The sequence below is a fragment of the Lemur catta genome, chromosome 11, assembly GCF_020740605.2.
Source record: "Lemur catta isolate mLemCat1 chromosome 11, mLemCat1.pri, whole genome shotgun sequence".
NCBI classification, from domain to species: Eukaryota; Metazoa; Chordata; class Mammalia; order Primates; family Lemuridae; genus Lemur; species Lemur catta.
Window position 1 is genome coordinate 6,819,139 of NC_059138.1, and position 21,469 is coordinate 6,840,607.

Sequence of the window (21,469 nt, forward strand, 5' to 3'; positions counted from 1 at the left end):
TATCCTATCAAAAGATGCTGCAATTTTTAAATCACTGTTTTTAGATCTCCCCCTCTCCTTCTGCTGATTACTAATGTCATAGTTTTTCATGTGGAAACCATGAACATACTGACAAGCAAAATATAAAAGAGAAACCATAATGCCATCCAGATATAACTACTTCCGCTTTTAGGGAATAGTCTTTTCTACTTTTATTTATAAACATACATATGTGTAAAAAATAAAACAAAGGAAGAACTGAGTGCATAATATATACATTGTTTTGAAACTTGCTTTTTGCACTTAATACATCATGAAATATTTTCTAATCAATCAATGTACAACTAGAACATCTTGTTTAATATCTGTATTCCATTCTGTAAATGCACTATCATTTTTTTTTTGCTATTCCACTACCATTGGACTTTTAAGCTTTTTCCAACTTTCATTTTATATGACATAATCTTTATAAAAACCTTTGTACACTTCTCCAGTTTTTTCTTAGAACTGATTTCTTAGAATTAGTTAATTACACTTTTTAGGTGTAAGTGCTGGGTTCAAAGGCATCTTACATTTTAAAGCATTTGAAATGTATCTTTCTCTGGAAGAGGAAGAGTTTACTAATTTATATTTCACCAGTAGGGTATGAGATTACCACCTTCTCCATACCAATTCTAATACTGGTCAGTATCCTTTTGAGTTTATGCCAATCCAATTGACTGAGAAAAGAAAAGTTCACTGTTTTAATTTGCATTGCTTCAAATACTGTGAGTTGAATAATTTTTGTTTTCTCTTTTCTTTTTTTTTAAATTGTTTCTTCATGTCCTGTGCTTTTTGCAGGGGGTGGGGGGAAGAGGATATATTTCTTAATGATTGATAACAATATCTTAGGCTTTAACTCTTTGTTATAAATGTTCTAACTACATCCTTTCAGTTTGTGTCTTTTAACTTATACATGGTATTTCTTTTTCCCCACGAAAGTGTAGATGTTTATGTAGTCACTTTGATCTGTCTTATTTGTGTGATTTCTGCCTTTGGTAACAGGCTCATAAAGACCTTCTCTAATACAAAATAATATAAGTAGTCGACTATATTTTCTTCTAGCACTTTTGTGATTTTATAGATTAATCATTAATCTGGAATGTATTTTAATTTTATTTAATATTTTAATTCATATTTAATGGATCCACAGTAATGATTGAGAGTTTGAAGAACAGATTTTAAAAAGACTCTAAGTAAATGTTAATATGACAAAGAATGGAGATTTAAAAAGGGTCTATTGGCAGAGCAAATAAATCTAGACTAGATCATACTTTATTATGTCATTAAGGCAAAAATTTAGATAGATGTATGTATACTGAATTATTTATGCATACAGAGCTCATTCCAGAAGGGATTTTGGGGGGGAGAGTTTTCTCATTCTGCCTCTGTCTTGGGTATTGAGTCTTTCTCTGAGGTTCTACATCTGCCAGTCTCTCTTCCTGCATTTGTGTTTGTGGATCTCTCCTTTCTGGGACTATTTACTGTTTCTAGTTAGTTGTGTGGCTTCCATCAAATAGCTTAATCTCTGTTAGCATCAGTTTTCCCATCCATAAAAAAAGGGAAACTAGTTGATGTTTCCAATTCCTTCCAGCTCTAACTTGCTCCGGCCTGTGAGTTACAAGCTCTTCCTTTGTGCTTACGTGTCTGTCCCTCTATATTTCAGTAAATACTGTCAATTTCTCTTAAATTTCTTTCTTTCATCCTTTTTTTCTTCTTCTTTTAACTGGCTGTAACATATGACTGCAGTCTAATTTGTATTTGTTGCATTCATTAAATAAAGTTTTATAATCTCTCTTCTCAATTTGTAAAGCAGTTGAGTGAAATGCTATTTCTTTCTATATAAAGGAAAACTAAATAAATTAAGCTTTTTTCTTACTTAGGTGGTCCCTGATTTATTTGAATGGGTCAGTGAGTTGGAAAGTACTTTTCTTGATCTAGTCAATATGAAGAAAAATCTTTTGTCCTGAAAATGGTCATTATATATTATGTAAAAGACATTAATGCACTAGAACCAGTGATAATTATTTGAGTTCCACTTATGTGCTCTGTAGAAATCTTTCTTGGTGACAAATGTCATAAGTTTAAATTATAGGTCTTCAAGCAAAAATGCTATTTAACCTTTGTTAATTAGAAAATCAACACATTGTCATTGGAGAGAGCCCCCTGCCATGCAAGGGCGTTGTGCACATTAGTCAGACCTGTGATAATTATCCAAGGTGCAATGTGGAATTAATTTGTAAATCAGTTTTTCATGTGAAATGCTTCGCAAGTATTGCAATTAAAAATTAATTATGAAAATGCCATAACAACCCATAATGAACAATGCCACCATCAAATACATAAAAGATCGGGGCAAAATAATCAGGTATTAAATTAAACAAAAATGGCAATAATAATGATTGAGATGAATTATAAAAACTACATTGTCCTCAACCTCAGAACTTAGTAGTTTCCCAAGGATCTAACTTGGGTCCCAGAGCACCTTTGCCCAGAAAGACTAGCCACTAATTCACCACAGAAAGGAGTCACACAAAGCCCACACACATGAAATCTAATTTATCCATTCAAAATATATTTATCTCATGCCTACTATGAGTTAGGCTATGTTTTATTTTGTTACTTTAAAAAATTTTTATTTTTAATTATTATGGGTACATAATAGTTGTATATCTTTATGGGGTATATGTGATGTTTTGATACAGGCATACAATGTATAATAATCAAATCAGGATAATTGGGGTAACTATCACCTCAAGAATTTATCATTTCTTTGTGTTAGGAACATTCCAATTCCATTCTTTTAGTTATTTTAAAGTATACCCTACTATTGACTATAGTCACTTTGCTGTGATATCAAATATTATTCATTTTATCTAACTACATTTTTGCACCCATTAACCATCCCCATTTTATCCCCTATTCCCTGCTACCCTTCCCAGCCTCTGGTAACCATCATTCTACTGTCTGTCTCCATGAGACCAATTATTTTAATAATTAGGTCCCACATATGAATGACAACATGAGAGATTTTTCTTTCTGTGCTTGGTTTATTTCACTTAACATACTGTTCTCCAGTTGCATCTACGTTGTTGCAAATGACAAGATTGCATCATTTTTATGGCTATATAATATTCCATTGTGTATATGTACCATGATTTCTTTATCCATTCACCTGTTTATGGACTCTTAGGGTGGTTTCAAATCTTGGTATTGTGAATAGTGCTCCAATAAACATGGGCATGCAGATATGTTTTGGATATATTGATTTCTATTTTTTTGGATATATACCTAGAAGTGAAGTGGGATTGCTAGTCATATGGTAAGTTTATTTTTAGTTTTTTGAGGAACCTCCATATGGTTCTCCCTAGTGGTTGCACTAATTTACATTCTTACCAACAGTGTATGAGGGTTCCCCTTTCTCTGCATCCACACCAGCATTCGTTATTGCCTGTCTTTTTGGTTAAAGCCATTTTAACTCGGGTGAGATGATATCTCATTGTAGTTTTGATTTGCATTTATTTGATGACTAATGATGCTGAGAAATTTTTCATATACCTGTTGGCCATTTATTTGTATGTCTTCTTTTGAGAAATTTCCTTAATTGGCTTATTTGATTTTTTCCTATTGAGTTGTTTGAGCTCTTTATATATTCTAGTTATTAATTCATTCTCAGATGTGTAGTTTGCAAATATTTTCTTCCATTCTGGGGCTATTGCTTTATTTTGTTGATTGTTTCCTTTGCTGTACAGAAGCTTTTTAGCTTTTTAGCTTCTGTGATCTCATTTGTCCAATTTTGCTTTCAATGCCTGTGCTTTTGGGATAATACTCAAGAAATCATTTCCTAGACCAATGTCCTGGAGCTTTACCCCAATGTTTTCTTTTAGTAGTTTCATAATTTCAGGTCTTAGATTTAAGTCTTCAGTCCATTTTGATTTAATTTTTATATGTGATGACATGTAAGGGTCCAGTTTTATTCTGCATATGGATATCCAATTTTCCTGGCACCATTTGTTAAAGATGCTGTCCTTTCCACACTGTATGTTCTTGGCAACTTTGTGAAAAATAAGTTCATTACAAATTTGTGGGTTTATTTCTGGGTTATCTATTCTGTTCCATTGGTCTATGTGTCTGTTTTTATGCCAGTACCATGCTGTTTTGGTTACTACAGCTCTATAGTATAATTTGAAGTTAGGTAGTGTAATTCTTTCAGTTTTGCTCTTTTTACTCAGGATGGCTTTGGCTATTCTGGGTCTTTTGTGGTTCCATATAAGTTTTTGGATTATTTTTTTCTATTTCTGTGAAGAATTTCTTTGGCATTTTGATGGGGATTGCATTGAATCTGTAGATTGCTTTGGGTAGTATGGACGTTTTAACTATATTAATTTTCCCAATCCATAAGCATGGAATATCTTTCCATTTGTTTGTGTCCTCTTCAATTTCTTTCATCAGTGTTTTATAGTTTTCATTGTAGAAATCTTTCACTTCTTTGGTTAAGTTTATTTGTAGCTCTTGTAAATGGGATTATGTTCTTGGTTTCTTTTTCAGATTGTTTGCTGTTGGCATATAGAAATCCTACTGGTTTTTATAGGTTGATTTTGTATCCCGCAAGTCTACTGAATCTGTTTATCAGTTCTAATAGTTTTTCTGTTGAGTCTTTAGGCTTCTCTAGATATAAGATCATGTCATCCACAAACAAGTATAATTTGACTTCTTCCTTTCCAATTCAGAAAATACCACTTTATGGTATTTTGATATGGCAGCTCTAGTAGACTAAGACAATGAGTAATGGGCTAACATCAAGCTTGGGCTGATCCAGGCCTGCCTGAGAGAATGACCTTGGAGTCCATCTTCCAACTGTACTGTTTTCATGGAAAGTACAGATTAGGGTGGGTGTTGTCTCTATCTTTCTGCTATGGAGGACTGGATCTGGGTTGGAAGCTATGAACTGGCACAGAGGCCTCCAGCCTGTCACTGGACTTGTATGAACGATTGGTGGGAAACAGAGCTTTGGCTTCTCTGTGTCCAGGTGACCCACCCTGATCTTGGCTTTTCTGTAGGGCAGCCACACCTGTCCTGGTTAGGTGAGGGGGCAAAAACAGCTATGTGCTTGGATGGGCTGTCTCCCAGAGTTGTGGATGCTATACCTGATTTTTTCCTATTCTATATGCTACCATTGCCTCTTAGATCTTAATTGTCAACTTGAACCCATAAAAAAAACCCTGCGGTTTCAGTGCAGGTGTGTAAAATAAAAACCCAGTTGCCTGGCTAAGCTGAGAACTGAAGACTGGCCAAGAGCCTTCAAGTGCTGAAGCAAAGTAAAGGAAATTGGTCCATACTCTTTAGGGCACAGCTTCGTGACTGACAAGTATTGATCAGTGATTTCTCTGTCAGCTAGATATTAGAGGGCATATATGAAAAAAGCTTTCACATTCTTAGAGAACTGGTTTAGAGAATTGCTTTTTCAGATAATGCTCATGAGTGCTCATTCATAACTTCATTCAATAGAATGGATTTTTTTTTTTAGTTCATTATTACTGCATGGATTTTCTTATGTCCTCAGAGTAAAGGACATGCAGAATATGTGAATCCAAACTACTGAACTAGAGGAAAACTTCAAAACAGGGACTGAGGGAATACTGGGTTTCTGGCAACAGAGAGCACTCGTATGTGTCTAAATGTGAATTGTCCTGTGATGGGGACGGAGCTAAGCAGTCTGAATTCATTCTAGACACTATGATGGCAGGACAAGCATGACAAAATGTCAACTATTTCAAAAGGTGGTATTAATCAAATACTAGCTGTCCCAGGCACTGTTCCAAAACCTTACATGTTTTTACCATCAGAGATAGATGCTATTATTCCCATGTTATAGATGAGGAAACTGAAAACAAAAGAATTAGTGTGTTCAATGTCATGTAGCTAGGAAGTAGCCAGAATTCACACCTAGGCTACCTATATCTAGCTTTTAAGCCTGAACTCTCACTTTGCTATAGTTGCCATCTTGATTTTGGGGCTTGTATCATATGAGGCACTTTCCCCCCTACATCTAATTTGTTTCTAGGCATTGCTGTGCTTATATATGAAAAAATACCGTTATAGTGATTAATACCTGAAAAAAGTCATTCCCCACTCGCCAGCACATTGTCCCTAAAGCTGTAAGGATGGTTGAAGCTGGAAGAGGAAATGCAGTGCTCACAGAGCCATGAATGTGATGCCTAAACTGATCCAGGCCAACAAAGAGGAGACACTTCTTTGATGCCATCATTAACATCATATTTTTTTATTAACACAAAAGCTTAATATTACGATTTTGAAACCAAGGCAGTTATGGGCTTTGGCACTGGATGGTGGGTGGTGGATTCTTCCTCTAAGCTCAGGCTGACAATACTGATTTCAGAGGACCATTGCTCGGCAGTGGGACCCACAGTTCCAAGTTTCTTTTGACAGTGGGGATGTGCGAGCATATAGCGCTAAACCACCACTTTCTAGTTAGATACAAATTTTAGATTATTAACAGTTATTTTAGTCAACTTCAAGGCAAACCCAGACTTCAACTGCATCAGCTTAGAATTCTAAATATATTTTTGTACAAATATCTCTAAGTCATTGTTCGTATTATATATCCTGCTGGTGAGCTTTGTCACCTTTGAAGCAAAATAAACATCTTCTTTCCGTTGATCTTTACATATCCCTTCTCTCTCTCTCTCTCTCTCCTTTCTCCCCCTCCTCCTTCTCTGTTTCTCTCTGTCTTTTAAAATCTTTGTTTAAAACAACTGTATCTTGTCTCTTTTCATCCAGAGTCAAGGTCCCCAGTGTTGTCATTCACTGGCACCTTGTTCTCACTCTTGGATGTCACATCAGGCTGTGGAGATGTTAGTCTCAGGTCAAGGCTGGATTTATGGATGGGGGGGGGGGTGGAGATCAGTGCAGCTCCGATAACCAACCCTCATGGACATGTGAGCTCTCCAAGGCAAGAGGGCAGAGGGGAAAGAGAGGGGAGTTGCCAGAGCGGCTGAGAAAACAGAACAGTGGAGAGTTTTGAGGTCAGGACTTCAAGGAAGGTGTGGTTACAAATGTTGATACTGGGAGGTGATATTGGGAGGTGAAGGAAAATGGTAGGATAGTAAAAGACTATTAGATTTGGTTATTTTTGAGACATACACTTCAATGTAGCAATAAGATTCTTACTAACGAGAGAGTGGGTAGTGAGAGAATACATTTAGCTAGTACAGATACACCACTGGTTCAACAATCAGTTACAGAGGATGGCTGCATGGTCTAAATGGGAGTGAGGTATTCTGAAGCTGTGTGTGGCGGGGGGTGGTGAGGGGCTTGGGCTGGAAACAGGAAAGGGTGACACGATGGCAACACCAGAGGTTCTGCATCCTAAGGAAAGAATTTTCTTTGTACCCTCGACTTTCCAGGAGGAGCCAACTCAGGCCCTGAGCTTTTGCTTCTCCCTTTAGGTAGGCAATAGCAGAGAAGGCATTTGGTAATGCACAGGGAAGGAACTTTGGGCTCACAGGAGAAAATGACAAGATCTCTGAGGACAGCAACACTATGAAAGGAGGGAAGCATGCAGCAAACCTGTATTTGGAGAGACAGAACCAATGAAAGAGCAGAAAACATAACATTAACACGTTACATCACAGACATCTTCATTATGGTGCTGACATGAAGTAGCAGCAAAGTTAGCATAACGATACTGTCTTGTTATTATAAACATGGGTGATGACGAACTATTAGGAATAAGAATTGATTGGAGGTATTGAAATTAAAAAAAACCTATAATCGTTGAAATAAAGATTTTCTGGGAGGGTTGACTAGCAGAATAGATAGAACCAGAGAATGTTTTAGTGGGTTGGGATACTGGGTCAACGAACCCTCCTTGCAGGCAACAGGAAAGGACAAAGAGATTGTAGAAGTGTCAACATCTGCATAATATCTTTGTTAGAAGAGAAAGGAATAAACACAGGCAAGGAACTATTTGAAGAAATAATGACTCAGAATTTTCTAGAATAAACAATGTTAGACTTTAGATTGAAGGGATTCATAAAGTGCTAAGCAGGGTATATTTAAAAAACAAAACAAAACCAAAAAACCATAAAACAACACCTACCTCAAGAGCAGCAGATCTTAATCTAAAACCCACAACCCCTGGGATCCATGCACGGGAGTCAGAAGTCTTGAAAATACGGAAGGGAAAAACCTTACATCTTTATTTTCACTGTCAAATAAAAATTATAGGAAGCCTTGGTTTGGACTAAGCTTCTGTACTAGGTTAGAAGATTTTCAGACCAGAATGAAAATCAAACTGGAGTCACCCAAGCTAAAGTTCCAGGTCACTAAACCTAAACTAAGTTGTTATCTGACCTTCCAAGAAATCAGGAAAGAGAGATAACAGCCTATTTCCCAAACAGGCCAGTTTAATTCTTCAACCGGCATGATATTAATGTTCCGGCTGCTTTAATCCTGATGCAGAAAAGGTAGCCTGAAGAAACCCAACACTAACTAATCAGATATTTTTTGTAGTCCTGTCTCCCTGTCCCCACCTTACAAGAAAAGTAGCTTTGAAATGACTGGCACACTCCTTGTTCTTAGCTTCTGCTTTCTTCAGCCCTTCTCTGCTATGAAGCCAACCTCCCCTGCTCAGCTTATTCTTTTTTATGGAATGAAGTGCTGCCCGATTCTAGAATCGCAAATAAAGCCAACCAAGATCTTCAAATTTGTTGTAATTTTGTCCTTTGACATCATTAACTTCTAAAATAAATTTAGTATTTCAATCAATTAGGAATGTAGGAAAAATCACAGTGGTATTAGCAGTACCTGTGACACTGCTGCCAACAGAAGTCAAAGGTATTTTCATACCACATTACAGCTGCAGAATTTTTGAAATATCATTTATGATCATGATTAATTTGAAATTATACTAGTAATTAGATCTGATATGAGGTCTTATTTTTTAAAACACTAATAACAAAGCATATATATTACTACTATATCATAAATTTGGTGTTTAAAATATTTTAATAACTTTATTTCAATATATTCAGTTTCTTGTGTAAATCTGTGTATTTTATTTCATTCATTTTTCTAGGAAGAGGAACATGGGCTTCCCCAGACTGCTAAAGAGATCCATGGCCCAAAATGTTTAAGAACCCATGCATTATAGTAAAGATAAGGAAAAGGAAAGAAAACAAAGAACTTCCTAAAAGCTTTCAGAGACAAAAAAACAGGAATAAGAAAGTTACTTCTGTCAAACTTCTCAATAGCAACATTGGCTATAAAAGACAATTAACTAATATCTTTGGAGTGTTGACTTAAATACGCAAACCAGTAAAGACTTTTGTACACATGCAAAATGTCAGAAAGATTCACCTGTGAAGAAAATTGCTCATAAATGCAAAGGGAAATGAATCCAAGAGAAGATAAGATATGGGAAATAAGAATAAGTAAAGGGAAAACTTAGTAAATGCTAATGTTTTCTAGTAAGCAATTATAAATAAGTATATTCGTAAGATTCCATAATTAAAACTATAGATGATGTTGGCATGGCAGATAGTGTGTGAGGAAGGAGGTTAATGTGTGCTTGGGCTCCTGCCTTATTCAGAAGGAAGATACATTTTTGTGGATGATAAGGAAAAAAGCATAAGAATGAGTCTTAGTAAGTTAGGGGTAGCTGCCAGAGGAATGAAAGTAGAATGTCTGACTTTCAAATCAGTAGAATAATATTGAATTTAATCAATAAAAAGTAGAATTGTGTGGAAGTGGGCAAACAAACAAAACAGTAAATTGAAAACACAAGCAAAGCAAAAATGCAGAAATATACCCTAATATAACTGTAATTACAATAAGTGAATAAAACACAGACATTCTGAAATTGGATTTTTATAAGATTCAGTGATAGAATATCTAAGAGACACATTTAAACAAAAGGATACAAACACCTGTGCAAAAAACACCAGATGAATATTAACAACTGCAACAAGACTAGTTTAGTAGTTTTAAGAGCAGAAACCAGACTGTGAGATGAAAAACCTCATAAGGAATAAAGACGAAAGTTAGATACCGGTAGAAGGAGCAATAAATCAGGAAGGTCATGAACAAATCTAGCTAGCGAAATAGCCTCAAATTATCCAAAGCTACCATTCATTGGTAGCACTATCAATAGAAAGTCAATGAATAAAGTTTGAGATTTACAGTCAAAAACTGATAGGTCAAGCAGTACTTGGTGAAATTAGGTACACATATACCCTAAGACTCAGTAATCTTCCTGGAAACACACACACGCACACACAGAAGAAATACTCAAACAGGTAACAGGGGAGCACAGATACATGTGTTCCCTGAAGGGTTATTTGCGATAGGAGAACTGAGGGAAACCTCAGTATTCATCCTAATGGATGGAATCAATGACATGTGGCATATACATGCAATGGAACGCTATGCACACAGTATTCATAGAACTACATAAATAGATCTTAAAAACATAAGACTGTTTTTTTCTGGAGACTGTAAGAAACAGAATGAGACTTGTAGTACCATACCATTTATATACAGTATGGCACACAAAAGGCAATACTATGAATTTTCAAGAACACACATACATGTATACATTTTGAACAAATATCTGGAAGGTGAGACTAGAAGGTCATCCATAAAACACAGTCATGTGGGTGCCAGCGATGGCGAGAGAATGAAGTTGGGAATGGTGAAAAGAAGGGGGAACATAATAAAGTAGAATTTGAACGAATGGGGAGCACTGTCAGGATGGGACAAGAGGACCATGGGATGAAGAGAGACCCTGCAATCCTGCACATCAGGTGGCCTTGAAACCAGGCCTATGAAAAAAGAGGGGATAGACAGAAGCATCTGATGGGAAATAACTCTGTTTATCTGGATACCGGACAAATAAACATGGGTATCTTTTCTCTCACTTTCTTTGTGTACCGCCGGAGAACTATAGGGCTAAGAGCACATCTCTTCTTTAATATTTGTGTCACTGATAATTAATTTTTTATTATAATATTTTTCTATAGAACGGTTGCCATTTACTATCATGTAGTCTAGTTTAGTCCTCATTGGAAGAATAAAAATCTATGTGAGAAATTATTTCATATATTTGCTGGAAAAATTTTTCCATATTGGTTGCCAAACTGGTACCTTTATATTAAAATATCTTAGCTGTATTAGACCATTCCAATTGCCATGAGGAAATTGCAATAAGAGACCATGGAGTTCCTGAAACATTTGCCATTTTGGCACACAACATGAGCTATTTTACACAGCAGGTGAACCACAGGATTGGCTCCTTTCTTAGTTCACAATATTTCTCTTAAAGTTTCTACACATATAAACTCTGCCTTAGAAACAGATCAGCACCTGTGAAAATAGGTAGTTAACAGATGACCTTTCAGTTAGTTGAGGGCTCAAAAGAGGTTAAAAGTACACTATTGACTTGATTATGCTGGGGGCCTATGAAGAAAAAAGCAAAAATTGTTCCTATCGTCACTCACTTCATGGGTTAAAACTCCAAGATAGACAGCTGGAATTGCAAAAGTTAGTTTTGATCACTAAAGGGCAAAGAGCAGGAAATGCATATGGCAACTCTAAGCGGGGAAGGGCCGTCTTTCAGCTGTCGTGGGATGAGGGCTGGGGACGCCACTGAAAACTCAAGTGTGGAAGTGCGGCAGAGCCCGGTGAAAGTGATCAGGTTAAGAAAAGCAGGGTGCTGGTGACCCTCGTGGTGAGCAGCTGGGAAGGAGGAGGCATTCCACGGAGGTGCTGCATTTTCACTCTACATATAGTTTATTGATTTCATTTAGTTATATTTTAAATGAGATTTTGTTTAGTAAGTCACTGTCTTACTTGCGGCAATGGTTTCTAATGATGACATCACTCCCTATCTCTGTATTATCTGGGAGAGAACCAGGGGCCGGTCCTAAGAGTTGGGGCAGAAACTGTTTGCATTAGGATTCCAGCCAGCATCTCAGCTACCGCCAAACAGGCAGGACCTCAATTTGATATCAGGAAGACTAAAAACTGTATTCAGGGTCTAGACTGATTTGAAATGCTGTCTTTCATAATATTCTAACTTTGTGACTTTTTTTTTTTTTTTTGGCTGCTTCTGTCATGCTTGATTTTAGTCTGAGTTTCCTAGTAAAAAAGACATTTCCAAAGATAGTGAATATCATCTAATTTTGAGAAAAGAATTGTGGAGAAAATACATAAGGAAAAAATGCCTTCTTGCCTTGGAAATGGGATAATATAATTTTGAATATGAATATTAATTCAGAGATGTAACAAAAAGTACATGAGAACGCAGAGAAGTAACAAACATATGCAATTGACTTAGTCATTCAGTTGGTCACTCAGCAAATATTCATTGGGCAACCACTGCCCAATGGTTGGTTGGACTCTATTATTCTAGGTCTCTGCTGTTACAAAGCTTACCCTCTAGCGGGGAGAGCACAAAAATATATGAGAATATCACAAGTTCTAATGAGAATTAAAAATGGTCAATGACTGGCTACTTTAGATTAAGGGGTCAGGGAAATCATCTCTAAGGAGGTTACAGAAGCTGAGATCTGAATGACAAGAAGGCGTCAGTCTTGTAAATCTCTGGGAAGTATTTCAGGCAGAAGGAACACCCAGTGCAAATTTTATAAAGCAGGAACAAGCTTACTATATTTAGAACAATGAATCAAAACTGTGGAGACAAGTTAGAACACTAGTTGCAGTAGTCTAAATAAGAAACAATTGTGGCTTTGACTAGGTGGGACTTGTGTCTATAGGGGGCAGTGGATGCATTTGGGGCACAGGCTACAGGTAGAGTCGCATGACCTGCTATTGGACAGGGATAGATGAGGGAAAGGGAAGAAAGAAAAAATGGAAATTAAGGGTCACTCCAAATTTGGGCCTTGAACAAAAATGGGTGGATGGTGATGCCATTTTCTGAGATGGGGAATGTTGTCACTGGAGGGACAAGTTTGGGGTGGGCATCAAGATTTCTTCCTTGACATGTTTATTCTGAGATGACCATTGGATGGCCAAGGTGAGACGCGAAGTGGACAGTTGGATAAGTGGGTCTGGAGTTCCTGACAGAAGTGAGGCCTGGAGATTTAAATTTGAGAGTTACTGGCATAATATCGAAAGCCATCAGTCATTGGACTGGATAAGACCATCTGGGACAACGTACAGATTGAGAAGACAGGAAGGCTCTGTGTTACTTCAATATGTAGTGGTCATGCAGAGGAAGAGAATGCAGAAGAGACTAAAGTAATGGCCCCTGTGGTGGGAGGGAAAGCAGGAATATACTGCCACAGAATCCAAGAGAAGAAAATATTTCAAGAAGGAGAACTAGGATGCTGCTGAGCGATCCGGGAAAGACCAGAGGCCTGTTCCTGGACATGGAGATCCCTGTTGACTTTGGCAACCTTTGAAAAAGTTCTATCATCACAGCTAAAGAGAAAAAAAAAAAACCCAGCTTATTTCCATATCACAGAGACCTCAATAAACAGTCACATTCCCTATGAAGATCTGAGAAAGTTTACTTTTGCTTTGGGTAAAGTCAATTGGCAAATGCAAGAGTCTATGATCCCTCCTATCCTAGCTCTTGAAAACTTCTCCATTGTGTATTTTACCAAAATAAAAAACCAAAAATCAAAACAAAAAAAATAACTCTCCTGCTCTCAGTTGAAGTGGAGTTGAGCTCAGACTGAGTCCTGGTCTCTCTCCCTTGTTGTAATAGCCTTGAACCAAGTCCTCCTCACCTGTTAAGCTGTGCCCAGTGCGAGTTTTGCTTTGGGAGGAGAAACAGTTAAGTGGAATCAGACAGTTTGGGATCAAATTCCTTCTCTGTCTCTTTCTAAGTGCATAACCTTGGGTGTGCTAACTAATCTTTAGCTTCAGCTTCTTCACTGTGAGAAGCCCAACAAGAATTGGTGATAGTACCACTTTACAGAACCCTGTGGGTTAAATGAAGTGGGGCACGTGAGGCACCTGGCCTTGAGGTGTCACCACACATCTCAGCCAGCATCCAGTTCTTGCTCCTGAGTCAGGCTTGTGGGAAATGGGGGCAAACACCCCTTTTCCATGTTTTAATTTTGCACTTTGGATTGTACCATTTTTTATGACCAACTTTTTAGAGACAAGAAATAACCATTTGATTCATACATAGATTTGGGTGCATTTCATGACTGGAATCCCATCTTTCTCCCTTGCACACACATGCTGATTTTCTCTTTGCTGTCTCGATGACAATGCATGTCAGATGGCACGGGAGTTATCCATTTGTGATTTTGGAACACAGAGCGTACGGGGAGCAGCTGACCAAACAAGCTGTATTATCGAGTTGGGGAGGGCGGGCACAGAGAGAGGCCACGGCGCTCTAGTCCTTATTGGCTTATAAATCCATTTGCTAAACCTCAACTCTCCCATAAACTCAGGCTGCCACCCAGGAGGGAAAAGTCTCTGGACGGACTGTCAGAGGAAGGGGACTTCAGGCTCCCCGCTATCTCTGAGTCCTGAAGACAGCGGTTCTCCCAGTAAGTCCCCAACCACGCTTCTCACCCAACACAAAAGAATTGGATGGACTGAGAATGACTTTGCAGCTCCTTTTGGGCTACATTTTACACAAAAGAGATGTCCTTTACTGAGATTTCAAAAGAGTCAGAGCCAAGTGAATTGAGCCTGGACACTTGTCACTAGTTCAGATGACCTAACGTTCTCTCCCAAGGAGCCACTTAGGAGCTTGTCTTCTTCCTGAAGCTTCTGAAGCAGCCTCTGGATCTCCCGAACTCTGACATCCTACCTAAATGACCACCAAGAGCAGTTCCATGCTCCGTCTAGCATGTGGCAAGCTAACCCCTATCCCAGCCCCTGCCCCGGCCAGCCTACCTGGCTCCCTGCGAGGCTATGCTCACCAGCTCCCCGACTATGCCCTGGGCTGGCAGCCGAGATCCCGGGCTGGGAGCCCAGCAGATACCTCACTTCCTCATAGTCCTGCCACTGCTGCGACAGCTGCCAGGGCTCCAACTCCCTGTATGTCTCTGTGCCAAAGAGGGCTCTGGCTCAACCCAGCTTGGGATTGTTCATGCTTAGATAACGACCACGAGCATGTTTGCATTTTCCACCTGTGAGGAAAAATCTGGCCCATGGCTGCCACGGAGGACTCAGGTCGGAGCACCTGGGCTGGCTGAGGCCATGACTCGCCATGTGGTTTAGATGGCTCGGCCAGGCCATCCCGGGAGCTCATCATATGCTAGCTGCTCCTCTTGGATCTAAAATGGGAAAAAGTTTCCTGCATTTTTCAGACAAATACCAGCAACTGTTTTTTTTTCTTTCTGTCACCTAATTTTTAAATCTATTTGCTACTTTTCAACTAAACCAGAATCACAGCTGGATTCTTATGACTTCAAAAAGTTAGCCCTTGTTGGATGAAGCCTCTAATTATATTTTACATGTACAGTGAGGAGAACTGTATGCGAGGCTGGCCTTGCTAAAGCAGGTAGTGGGCGGAGGCTGGCCCTCTGCAGAGTCCAGTCTGCGTGCAAAGCCAAGAGCTATTTTCAATCTGCTTCAGCTTTAACTTGCGTCAAATCCCTGGGCCCCTGCGGCCGGCAAGCAGAGTACCAGCAGGAAGACTGGATGTTGCGGGTGTTTCTGCGTGTGAGCTTTCCTTTAGGGCTGGCAGGTTGAAGTGATCACATTTCAGGTCAGTATTTTGAGAAAGAAGAAATGAGCCAGTTGAAAGAGGTTTCTTAAGAGAAGGGCAAATAATACATGGAGGAAGAAGAATGTAAAGGGAGTAAAAGGTGAAGGACAATAAAGAAAAATATCTCACACCTAATGAGTATTGACCCTGTGCCAGGAACTCTGCTGGGTGTTCAGCAAGGACCATCTCATTTGATCCCGAGATGTAGGAACTCTGTTCCCATCTGACACAGAAATACGGAGCAATTCACCAGTGGTCTCTCCGTTGGCAGGTGGCAGAGATGGGATTCCAAGCCCACAACGTTCGCCATGCAACACTGCGGCAAGGTCAACCACTTGGCAGCCCAGGTCTTGTTCAAACATTACTCAGCACATGATCATAAATGTCGAGAGTTGGAAGACATTTTGGGAAACAACTAGTCCAGCTCCTTTACTAGACAGATGAGAAAAGAGACTCAAAGAGACAAAGTGGTACTATGTGAGTTGAACTGAGACTGACACCCTTGTTGCCTGAATCCTTATTGAATTGTTTTGGGATAACTGGCTTCAGGATCTCATAGCTACTGAACTTGTTTTTTTTCTCTTTTTTCCTGGAAACAACCCCCTCCCCACTTTCCCTGGGGTAGACTTCAATTGCAGAACAATATTTCTTAGATTGGCTCAAATAGCTTGTGTCTGGGAGCTGCACATCATTCCTACCTCTGAGATATAGCAGGAAATTGGAAACCAGGACTGGAGACTTTGCCTTTATTATCAGGTGAAAAGAACTTGCTGACTCATCACATCGGCCCACCGTGCTGAAGCGTTTCTTTCCGAGAGCACCAATGGCTTCACAATTACTAAGCTCAAAGAACATTTGTCTAGCCTTATTTTACTCATGGTGCTTGATACTGTTTGCCATTACCTTTTGCATAAAAACGTCTCTTGTGACATTACCCTCTCCTCATTTCCTTCACTCACTCTTTCCACTCTTCATTCTTCCTCCTGAGATGTTTTTCTGTCTACCTCTTAGGCTTATTGTTCTGTAGAGTTCTGATCTCAGTCCCCTGCTCTTCTCTTTTAGTGAGTTATTCTCAGATCACTTTCTTTAAAGGACTTGACATTCCTTCCAAGACCATAATAAATACTGACCCATCCTTTTCCATCTTACAACCTTAGAAGATCTCCAGAATTCCTGGATACAATTATAGTCAGTGAACAGAAAGGGATCAAACTAAAGTTGGATTTCTACATCCAAGGACAAGGTCGGAAAAATGAGAAATCAAGTCAAGTAGGGTCACATGTTAAAATGAAAACCAAGTAGAATCCACCCAGCATGTTAACAGAATTTAGGAAGAAACTTGTCCTCAGTAATCTGGCCAAGACATGTTGATGAAGTAAAACTTAGTCACTGTGTTCAGCAGGAAATCTGTGGATTCGATATTTATCCAATAAAAAATAATATGAATTTTATGATTCATAATTTGATGGAAGGATTTGGAAAGGGCTGGGGTCTGGTTGCAAATAAGTAGTTTTTTATTTCAAAATCTACGACTCTTTCATAGCCCCCAGCTGATGTGGCTGGTTCACAAGTCAGTCTCACTTTCAAAGCTCATTGATCTTTGTGTTTTGTTGTTTGCCCACATTACAGAAAAGGAAGGGACACCTAATTTTACTTTTCTTCTTATGACTTCCTAATGCTCTTCAAGCATCTGAACACAACTATGAAAGACACTGTGGGGACTCTGGCCCTTGTTAAAATTAACTGGCCCTCACCAAGGCTCTACCGATAAGGGTGAAGCCCAGGTGGTTGGTGTTATGAGTGTGAACAGCAACCAGGTCACCTCTTGTCTTGGTCTGAGGCTTTCACAGTGACAGAATTGATCAATTAACCCCCAGAAACCCAGAGCAAGGGTCTAAGGTGATACACCACCACCAAGTCCTTCAAACTTACTTTCTTTTCATTCAACAAGTTGCTAATTTCCTAACATATTATTGTAATATTCTGGGAAACAGAATGTAAAATTCAAATAGTTATGGAAACAGGTATTGATCTGAAGTAATTTTAGGCTCCTCTGGAATAGGTCAGTAGCAAAAATGTTGGTAAAAAAGATTAGACTGTGTGGCTGCCTCCACTTCTCACACAGGCTGTTGAAATTTCTGCTCTGTTTATTTCTTCTCAGCGCTGCTCTCTTTCCCATGTAGAGGGATTGCATGTCGGAAGAAGTCTCAATCTTTCCCTGCATAGAACCTCAAGGATGGGCAGAGAAAGGAAGGGATTTCTAGGGATCATTTCAAGCAAATCCTAACTTAGAGAGCCCATCCTTTCCCTCCCTCCCTTCTTCCCTCTCGACATCCCTCCCTTCCTCTGCTCATCACTTAAAGCAAACCTGAACTTAGAGAGTCCATTCCCTCTTGCTTCCTTCCTTCCACACGATTATAAGTGCTTTAAATGATCAAATAATTTTATACAGTTGTAACACCATGAACCTAAAATTGTAGACATCAGAGAGACCTGACAGATGTCCACCCTATGCTCTGACTTTATAGCTGAGGATGACAAGCTCCAGAGAGTGGAAAGTGGAACCAGATCTAGGTCTTCCTCACCCCATTCTGTGTTGAAGGCGACTATAAGACCTCTAGACACTTGCTTTTAGAAGGATCTCTGTCAAAACTCTCCATAGGCTGGTTTTTGTTTTGTTTGTTTGTTTGTTTTTGCATTGCGAAGGTTCCTAAAACCAACAGAGGGAAATCATGATTGCCTTTCGTTTACTCACCAACAAACAGCTGGCTGTAGAGTTCCAGGCGGGTGTGACCTTCTGTGGGGGCCTTGCGGATCTGCTGGGGCAGCCGATCCACCTGCAGACTGGCCTGCTTGACATTCCTCTCTGCAGTAACCCGGTGCCACTGGTCATCGTTGAGAGGGGAAGGTGACCTCACTACAATCTCCACTGGCCCATTTCCGACATCAAATGAAAAGGATACTTCTGTGGCAGCTGGAGGAGCAGAAGGCATAAGAGATATATGAATATTTTTCTCCAGATACCAAATAGCATTGAATTCTACAGGAAAACCAAAGCATGGAGAGAAAAAGCCTGTCTCTTGCTACAAAGGTCCATGGCAAAATCCTTTGAGGAAGGATAAAACGGCAATCCATTATTAACCATTAATAACCAAGGGCAGGAAAAAGAATTTGTACTGGGAGCCTAGGTGCCAGGTATACATTTATTTCCTTACTTATTCTTGAGAAGCCTCCCAAGAAGTTATCGTCACGGACCGTGTCCGGATAAGGAAACTGAATTATGGTGAAGTTAGCACATGTTGAGTGTCTTAGATTTAGTGAGTTGGTGGAGTCAGGATCTGAACCCAGGTTTGTCAGATTTCAGAGCCTGAGATCTTTTTATTCCACATAAAACTTACCTCTTCAGTGGCTTGTCAGACAGTGATATGCAGTCACCTGGAGAGCTTTTGGAAATACCTGTGTCCAGAGACTCTGACTCAGTTGGTCTAGAGTAGGCACACATGTTTTTCAAAAGCTCTCCAGGAAAAGCTAATATGTAGCTAGTGTGGAGAGCTCCTGCTTTGGGGAAATTGACTAAACTTTATTTCATTAATCTTTGTAGTCCCTATTGAAAGTTAGGGACCTATAAATTGTTGAGGCAATGAAGGTGACCTACATCTTTTTTGGACCACTTGTGGCTGTCTAAAAGGTAGCACAACAGTCCTGCAGAATAATCCCCTTCCTGCATCAGATGTTGTAAACCTTGGTTATTCCCCATCTGGGATGCTGGATCCTTCCCATAACCTATCCCCCAGCAATGACCACAAATCATTCATTTTCAGAGATCTCCAAATCAACCTTCTGCAATAAATCACCTCTCCACAATAGGCAAATGGATTCAGTGGTTGCTTTGTTAACTTTAGTGATACGTTGCTTTCTTATTTTACATTTTTCACTTTAAGTTCCTCGGTGACCACCTAGTACTTTACAAACAAGTTTTTTAAATGTACATTTTTCTGGTGATTGGCAGCTCAGGCAGCTTCCTGCTGAAGGAGTGCGGAGCATCTTGAGTTCCCTCAGGCTCAGTGAATTCCTTTTGACATTAAAGATGTGGCACACCAGTGAATTTCCTGACTTCACTTATAAAGATATTCAGCCCCTCTATCCATCAATAAGCCTTCTGCCTAATCTCTAAGCACTTTAATTAAATATCTGTCATTTTTTTCCTGGGCTAATGGAAAATTCGGCTTCTTTTGGCCGGTACCATTTTGAGACGGTGTCACGGGCAATCAAACTTCTAATTTAAAAACCACAGTGGGCCAGATTCTCTCAGGACCTAGATCATTCCCTGCCTCTGCGCCGGGCCCCTCTGAGAACTGCGTTCACTTTGTTGAGCTACGGGGATATTAGATGCAGAGCTCAATTTAATCAACCTAATTGTACCAAGGAATTTTGATCCTTCATGTCATTAGAAAGAGAACTTTAATTTTAACACCTGTGGTGATTCCACACACACACACACACACACACACACACACACACACACACACACACACATGCCAGTAAAAATCTCATCTAAATGAGGAGCCGCTGCCTCCGGGGGTCAGTGTGACAGAATTTAGCCTGCAGGCCTGTGACTGCCACCTGGGTTCCCGTGAACGTATGATCAGAATGCGGGTAGATGGTAACATGACCCACAGGCTGGGTCCCTGGCTCTGTAGCTCTGATGCAATTGATGGGGAAAATGTAGCCTTGGTTTCGGATTAAATCTTTCCTGTTCTCGTAGTGCTGTTATTTCAGCAGAAGCATTTTAAAATGTAAGTTGTCAGAACAGCAAGAGAACGAGGGTTCCTGGGCTAAGTAGGAAAGATTGTTTCATTTTAAAGGCATCAACTGCCATCAAGGAAATAGAATTTAGGGATAAATTGAGTTTAACCCTAAGGTTTGACTTCGTAGGGATAAATGCCGCTCTAATTTCCTCTGCTATTCTCCTTCTGCTGTGATGAATTCTTGTCCAGGTCTTTAACCTGTCACCCTTTGGAGAAACTCTGAGTACCAGCAGTCACTAGGAAATATCCACGCTTTTCTCTCTGCTTGTCACAATAGATCCCCTATTTCTTCCTCCGGCCCACAGTCTTCTCAGCATCAATCCTTTGCTCTAGAGAGGGGCTCAGGTAGCTCAGCGCCTCTCTCCCCAGCCAGGAGCTTCCCCCCCAGGAGGGTCATTCTGCCTCTGCTCAAGAGACATTCACAAAGTGAGCCCCTCGCACTTCCCCTCCGTTGCCTCCTAAGGAAGGGACTCTAAGGCCTCGTGTGAGGAGGAAAGAAAGGGCTCCTTTTTCTCAGTCATTCGGCGTCAGCTTCCCTGACATTGCTAAGGGACGCCTTTGAGAAATCCCATCTCCCAGCCAGACAGTGTGTTTTAAAAGCTTCTAAAGTTCAGTTTGTGGCTGATTGCTCTCGGTCTTCTGGGTGAGAGCAACTGACATTTTAAAAGAGCTAATTACAGAGAGAGTCAGTGAGCGAATAAAAGGGAGGCAGCATAAAAGACACTGGAGCCAGTGACACCATCCTCACTTACTGTGCGTCTCCAGGTGGAGACGGAAGCACTGCCCTGTTCATGCCTGTGGAAAGAGCTTACCAACACTCAAAATCTTCCCATTTCCAGAAATAAGCACTTGAGCATTAGAATTGCGTGGCATGGCTCATTGGAAAGAACACTGCACCAAACATGAATGGTTGCTTTTCCACGAG

At 39.7% G+C, this 21,469-nt stretch overlaps 1 protein-coding gene across 2 annotated transcripts in view; it reads right to left on the reverse strand.

The window, feature by feature from the left end:
- CNTNAP2 (contactin associated protein 2) overlaps window positions 1-21,469 on the reverse strand; it is a 1,715,168-nt gene that overhangs the window by 181,856 nt on the left and 1,511,843 nt on the right. For both annotated transcript variants that reach the window (XM_045565113.1, XM_045565114.1), the window contains one exon: window positions 18,492-18,710. In XM_045565113.1, coding sequence (XP_045421069.1) covers window positions 18,492-18,710 — 219 coding nt within the window. The remainder of the gene's footprint in view (window positions 1-18,491; window positions 18,711-21,469) is intronic.